This window comes from Paroedura picta, chromosome 12 (assembly GCF_049243985.1).
Source record: "Paroedura picta isolate Pp20150507F chromosome 12, Ppicta_v3.0, whole genome shotgun sequence".
In the NCBI taxonomy this organism is placed as follows: Eukaryota; Metazoa; Chordata; class Lepidosauria; order Squamata; family Gekkonidae; genus Paroedura; species Paroedura picta.
The window spans coordinates 35312263-35319265 of NC_135380.1; the positions used below are offsets into that span (position 1 = coordinate 35312263).

Sequence of the window (7003 nt, forward strand, 5' to 3'; positions counted from 1 at the left end):
AGGGGATACCTTTACCTTTATCACTTCCCAAAGGAGTCTCAAAGCGGCTTACAATTGCCTTCTCTTCTTCTCCACCTATGTGGTAGATGGGGCTGAGAGAACTCTGAGAGAACAGCACTATCAGTATTGTGACAAGCCCAAAGACACCCAGCTGACTGCATGTGGAGGAGGAGTGGGGAATCAAATCTGGCTTGTCAGATTAGAAGCTGCCACTGTTACCTGCTACACCAAGCTGGCTGTTGGGAAAGGAGACTCAACAAAATACACTCTTTGGAGCTTCTCTGTCCATTTCCTACCCCACTCTACACCCTTATCTGTGCTACCACTTTGCAAGGCCTGGGAGCTTATTGAATGAAAAGGCCTCTTGTTTCACCATGCCTAAGTCTGAAACCTCTGCTTTCAATTTGTCAGCTGTGCAACTGGCCCAGAGCTTACTCTGTGAAATGCTAGGGCAGCTGCCTCTCAGAGTTTTTAGGAAAGGCATTCCTGTGCGATCTGTCTCTTTGAGCTCTGGGTTTCTGGACAAAGAGGGTGTTGGCAGGGGAGAACCACAGAACTGTTTGCGATCTTCAGCTGTGTTTCTAGGCTGATGTAGCTCTGCAACTTACCCTTGGCCTTTGCAACCACCAAGCTCAATGGAAAACAGTGAACACGTTTAGTGATACGAAGAATGCTTGAAAAGCCCTCGGAGTTTGCAGGCTCAGGGAGCCCAAGGTCTGTCAAGCCCCTGGCAGGCCTCAGAAACTGTTTAATGACCTGTGGTCGGCTTGGCAAGTCACCAATGACAGGGTCAAGCCACAGCAGCTCTCATGGCTGCAGTGTCCCCAGGGAAGCAAGCAGGCTGGCCATCAGAGGACACACACATCAGTCAGTGCTGTGAGATTCTTCGCCGGGTAACTAGTTCAGCAGTGTGAAATTTGCCCCCAGGCTGCTTCCTGGACTCTCTAAGGCTTGATAACCAGGCTCTAAATTTGTGCAAGAAAAAAAATATGTTGCATTCACAGATTACACTCCCCCACTTGCTTTTGCCCTAGGATCCCAGGATGGCTATCTGGTTGTCTCCTCTTTCGCTTATGCCAGTTTGAGAGCCAGTTTGGTGTAGTGGTTAGGAGTGTGGACTTCTAATCTGGCATGCCGGGTTCGATTCTGCGCTCCCCCACATGCAACCAGTTGGGTGACCTTGGGCTCACCACAATACTGATAAAGCTGTTCTTACTGAGCAGTGATATCAGGGCTCTCTCAGCCTCACCCACCCCACAGGGTGTCTGTTGTGGAGAGAGGAAAGGGAAGGCGACTGTAAGCTGCTTTGAACCTCCTTCGGGTAGGGAAAAGCAGCATATAAGAACCAACTCTTCTTCTTCTGCTCCCAAAATCCCTGAGGTTAGGCAGAGCAGTGTATGTGGCTGGCCCAAGGCCCACCCAGGAAGCTGGTGTGAATGAGTTGGGATCTCCCTAGGCCAGTATTTCAGCTATGACAGCTATGACACCACAGTAGACTGTCATCAGGTCTGTTGTCCCATCTCATACCTCTGGGAGTCCCTGAATCCAGAATGAATTTGGAAATCTAGGACAATCTGAGGAAGAGAGAAAGGGAACGGAGGAGGAAGCTGAAGCTCTTCTCCAGATATTGCTCTAGCTCAGAAATATAAATACGCAGCGTGACCCTGTGCATATCAGAAGCAGCCCACATAGAGTTCAGCAGGGCTTACTTTTGAGTTAGGAGATGTAGAATGGCTGTTTTCAGTAGACGGCAGATAGCCGAAGAGGGCTGGGATGGGACACAGCCTCATTAGCATGTCTTGGTGACATTCATTCATCCCTTTCTCTCCCTCTCCTTATCATGAACTGGCCTTAGGAGAGATGGTGGCTCAGTGGTACAGTATCTGCTTGGCATACCCGAGTTCATCTCCAGGTGAAGGATCTCAGGTAGCAAGGGTTGAGAAGGCCCTTTCTTTACCCAAGACCCACTTCTGTGTAACCCAATAGACGACACTGGGCTATATAAGAATGACCAAGCTATTAAGAGAGAGAGGGTGGCTTAGGGTGGAGAGCACTTGCTTGCATGCTGAAATTTTATTTTATTATATTTATATTCTGCCTTTCCCTTACATCAGAAATACAATATATTGGAAAAAACCTCCAAACTTATTCGCCCACCAATAGACATCAAACCCACGCAGAGCGGATGACAGAACTTCTTCTCAATGAAAAGCCTCAGATCTCTCTGCAGACGGCGAAATTCTGTGTGTTTGTGATTCAAACTCACCAGAAGGACAAGAAATATATGGAAAGATCTAAAATTGTGAACTTTGGTGTAGTTGGGTGTAGTGGTTAGGAGTGCGGACTTCTAATCTGGCATGCCAGGTTCGATTATGCACTCCCCACATGCAGCCAGCTGGGTGACCTTGGGCTCGCCACGGCACTGATAAAGCTGTTCTGACCGAGCAGTAATATCAGGGCTCTCTCAGCCTCACCCACCTCACAGGGTGTCTGTTGTGGGGAAAGGGAAGGTGACTGTAAGCCGCTTTGAGCCTCCTTCGGGTAGAGAAAAGTGGCATATAGGAACCAAGTCTTCTTTTCCAATGTCTTAAACTTTTAATTTTTTCTCCCTACTAATTTTTCATAATGATATCTATTGGTTTAATTTTAATACAGCCATAAACTGTTTCAAATGCTTGCATACCACAAGCATTTTGTTCTTTTGTATTCCGGTCTAAGACCATATATTAAAATACAAATGATCCAATACAATACAAATGATCGAAGAACTACAAATCAACGTTATAATATTAAACCTTAAACTTAATATTTAAAAACCTACAGGCCGCCTCCTTCTCACAGGGTTAGAATTGGCTGAGTTGACCTGAGCTGAGGGGGAAGTCATATACAATGCTAGAGGCCTTATCGGATGGGGGGCCAGTACGTTCCTGGCCGCAGCCATAAGCTCAGCCTTAGGGAATGGTTGAAGGTCCCGCAGGGCCCTGATCGCATTAAGCAAAGCATTCCTCCAGGTCAGGGTTGAGGCCAGTTTTACCTCTTCAGGGCCAAGGACCCCAAGCAGACGCTGGTCACTTGATCTCAGCACTCTTTGGGGGGACATACTGAAAGAGACAGTCCTGCAGATACAACAGTGGTTTGGTGAAAGGATATCAGAAAGCAAGTCCTGGGCAGAGTCTGCACTTACTTTGTTTATTCCATTGTCAATCCTGTTGAATTCAGATCGATTTGAACTCGGGTCTTCCTCTTCCCCCCCTCCCCATTAAAACAGGAAAGTGTTCTGCACGTGGTTAGGGTAGTTCAGAAGGGGGGGGGGGAGCCAAGCCTCTTTCTTTTCTTGAAGGGGGGGGGGGGGGGGAAGAGGAGCCAAACAGGGAGCCTCTTTCTTTTATTATTATTGTACAATTTATTTCCCACCACTCCGTACAGGCTCGTGGCGGGTAACAATAGTCTTAAAATCCCCCATTAAACCCCCCGTTAAAAGACTATAAAAATACCCAACACAGCGGAAAATACCCCTCTCCCCTACCCGAACAAGGGCATTGGGGGATGGAGGGTGATGATGACTACTTCAAACCCCCCAGGGGGGCAATGTTCTTCCTTGCCAATCCCAGCCTCAACTATAGACCTGGCAGAAGAGCTCCATTTTACAGGCCCTGCGGAACGCTGACAGCTCCTGCAGGGCCCGCAGCTCACCCGGGAGCTCATTCCACCAGGTGAGGGGCAGGACAGAGAAAGCCCTGGCCCTGGTTGAGGCTAGGTGCGCTTCTCTGGGGCCGGGAACAATCAGTAGGTTTTCTCCCGCAGAGCGTAGAACCCTGCAGGCGGTCCCTTAGGTATGTGGGTCCCAACCCGTGTAAAGCCTTAAAGGTTAAAACCAAAACCTTGAACCGGATCCAGACAGCAATTGGCAACCAGTGCAGCTGCCTCAGCACTGGCTGGATGTGGGCCCTCCAAGGTGTGGCAGTGAGGACCCTAGCAGCTGCATTTTGCACTAGCTGAAGTTTCCGGATCAAGGACAAGGGCAGGCCTGCATAGAGCGAGTTACAGAAATATAATCTGGAGGTGACCGTTGCATGGATCACTGTGGCCAGGGGGTCAGGGGACAGGTAGGGCGCTAGTAGCCGGGTCTTCCGAAGGTGGAAGAATGCCTGGCCCACTACTCTCTTGACCATAGTCAGGGAGGCGTCGATGGTCACCCCCAAATTCCTGGCTTAGGGTGTGAGGGGAGAGGGGGAGAGAGGATTGAAGAAGGTAGAGGAGGGAGAAAAAAATCCAAGACCAACAAAAGCTGAGAGAAATTAGGGGCTTCTCCTTCAAAGCAAACTTGTCACATGAGGAGCTTTGGCCAATTGGGTTCTCTACGACGGAGCAAAGCCCAGATTCAAAACAGCCTGCTTTCTCAATTCGATTTTTAAAAAATATTGAGCATTAAAAGCACTCTTAAGATATCACTCGATAAAGGTAGGTTCACTCCAGATCAATCCTTCTTGCTGCAGAAGGAAAATTTGAAATCGTCCAAAATCAAAACGGAAATCGCATTCTGTGTAGAGGGCAGGGACTGAATCGACCTGGGATTGGAATAAAAGCTCCGTGCAGTTTACACCCTGGGAAGGACCTTTGCTGCCTGAGACCTTGGAGAGCAGCTGCCAGATATGGTAAAGAACGGTGCCGTAGGATGTTTGGATTTGGCATAAGGCACTTTCACACGTCCATTTGATCTCTTTGGTTTTATAGTGTTCCTGCCCTCGAGCAGGGCAAACGTGCGACTGTGGCACCTCCCCTCACCTTAGTCTCTCTCTCCTTTCTTCCCTTTTAGATTTGACTATGGGGAGAGATTCTGGGACATCAAGGGCAAATATTTCAGTTGTCAGTGCGGTTCCCCCAAATGCAGGCACTCCAGCGCCGCCCTGGCTCACCGGCAAGCAAGCATGTCATCTTCCTCGTTGTCGTCCTCCCAGGAGGCGCCAGAGAACGGACTCCCTGACACCAGCTCCACAGCTGCCATGGCGGCCGCCCCATTTTGAAGGCCTCTTTGAGCCTTTCCCAGATCCACAAATTGTATGAATTTCTCCATCATGAAAGGGCGACATGGGGAAAGGAAGCTTACGAGTTCGTTACACTCTGGATTCTGACACTGCCGCGGTTGTTACTGGAGGAACGCACAAAAGCCTGACACGCCGACGAGGTGCCAGGAAGCGGCTGGCTTGACAGTGTGCGCCCAGGGGCGGCTGCTCCCGTTTGTTCCATGCTGAATGACCCACACGGCCTCTTTTAACACGACGTGTGTTCTCCAAGCCAAGAGAGAGTCTCCTCTTCCTCCCCCCTCCCCACCACCACCTTTGCCTCCCTCTTGGAATGATGAAAATTGAATGAACTGCTCATGCCAAGTATCTCCAGTTTGCTTGTAATAAACTCTGCATACTTGATGGAATCCTTTCTCAAAGCCAAGGCCTACTCTTTCGGCACAGCTTGGGGGTGGGGGGGGGGGAGTGGGCTTTGCTAGCAACTGAACCTTCCTTCCTTTCCCCCTTGCTCATTGTCCTGGGATTTGAAATCATCTCTTTTGAACAGGTGCCTGCCAGTGACTCAATCCAGTGCATTACAGGTTTGCACTCTCCTCTCATGAATCCACCTTTGATTTCTCCAGGCCTGGCAGAAGTTTCTCGTGAGTCCTACCAGGGCTTCTCCGTTACAGACTGGCTCTTGGGGCATGTTGCTTTTCTCAGTGTTTCCCCCCCACCACCACCAGTTGGGTGTGTTTTCCCTCTTCCATTATGCTGAAGAAGCATACAGGGAAATACTTCTACATGACACTAACTTCTCAAACGAAAGGAACCTTTTAAAAATTAAAAACATCAAAAGGAAACTGGCATTTACAGCGTCCCTTTTCAGGGCATTTTTCAAGCGGGTGCTCAAACTGGGTGCCCTCCGAGGACGTGGCACTGCAAGAAGATGGCCCGTGCCATTCCCTCTTTCCGACCCCGGCCCCTCCCTCCATGTTCGTTTTAAAGCTACACATAATGACGTTGGAATGAACCGATTTATTTTTTACCATTTGAGGACTGAACATCAAAACCCAAAAACGGAACCCACCACGGTCCCTCACCCGAGTAACTAAAACGGTGCTGATTCTAGTGCGATTTTTACTCACTACGTGAATATAAATTTATCAATTGTATAAAGAAAAGGAAAAAAAAAGAACAAAGTGATTTTAGTATAAAATCCAGGAAAAAAAAAGACCCACAAATCTTTTTTTAAATTGTTAGTATTGTAGTGTGAATTCATTTGTCATCACCTTTTGTGTGGTGGCAAAGCAGGTCATTTTAATTTTTTTTCCATATATCTTTAAATACTGTAATTAGTGCAGTACCAAGTTTTTGTTTTCCTTTTGTGCATCTCTTCTAAACCCTACATATTGCTGGGGGGTTTTTTGGTTTCGTTTTTTCGGTCCCCCTCCCTTTCTGTTAATGTTTTTGACCATTTTAAAGGAGCTTCTTTGGGCTCCCATCATTTCCTTGTTCTGTTTTCAATGAGATCAATAAAAAGTGCTTTAAAAAAAAAGTGGATCTGTTTTCTTAACCTTTCCTGTTGCTCCAGCAGTAAAGAAAGTGGTGAAAATCGAACGCAAGTATAGGAAGCAGCCTTCTAACAGCTGGATGGATTTCTTGTTCATTGAGATTGCTATTGTCTATTCTGGCAGGAAAAGGTATGTTTCTGACACCTGCTACCTGAGATTCTTTAAACAGACTTGCTGGAACTGAACGGAGGGCCTTCTGCATGCAAAGCACGTGCTCTGCTATTAAACTTTGTCCCTTCCCCTGACGATTGCTTTGAGTCAGGATTTGAACCCATGTCTACGTGTAATTTGAACACAGCATCTTAAACCAAAGAGGTGAACCTTCCTCCCTAATACCAGTTTGATGCTAACTAATTACTTTAGAAGCATGGGAGAGTTAAAGGATCTGGGGCGAACTGGGCATGCGGAGTGCTGTAGCTGCTAAGG

At 47.9% G+C, this 7003-nt stretch overlaps 1 protein-coding gene across 18 annotated transcripts in view; it reads left to right on the forward strand.

The window, feature by feature from the left end:
• Positions 1 to 6572, forward strand: part of EHMT1 (euchromatic histone lysine methyltransferase 1) — a 146937-nt gene extending 140365 nt beyond the window's left edge. For 16 of the 18 annotated variants that reach the window (XM_077306605.1, XM_077306599.1, XM_077306598.1 and 13 more), the window contains one exon: positions 4817 to 6572. In XM_077306605.1, coding sequence (XP_077162720.1) covers positions 4817 to 5024 — 208 coding nt within the window. In that variant the 3' untranslated portion in view covers positions 5025 to 6572. The remainder of the gene's footprint in view (positions 1 to 4816) is intronic. The other 2 variants (XM_077306601.1, XM_077306603.1) reach the window with 1 other exon arrangement.
• The last annotated feature ends 431 nt before the right edge of the window (positions 6573 to 7003 follow it).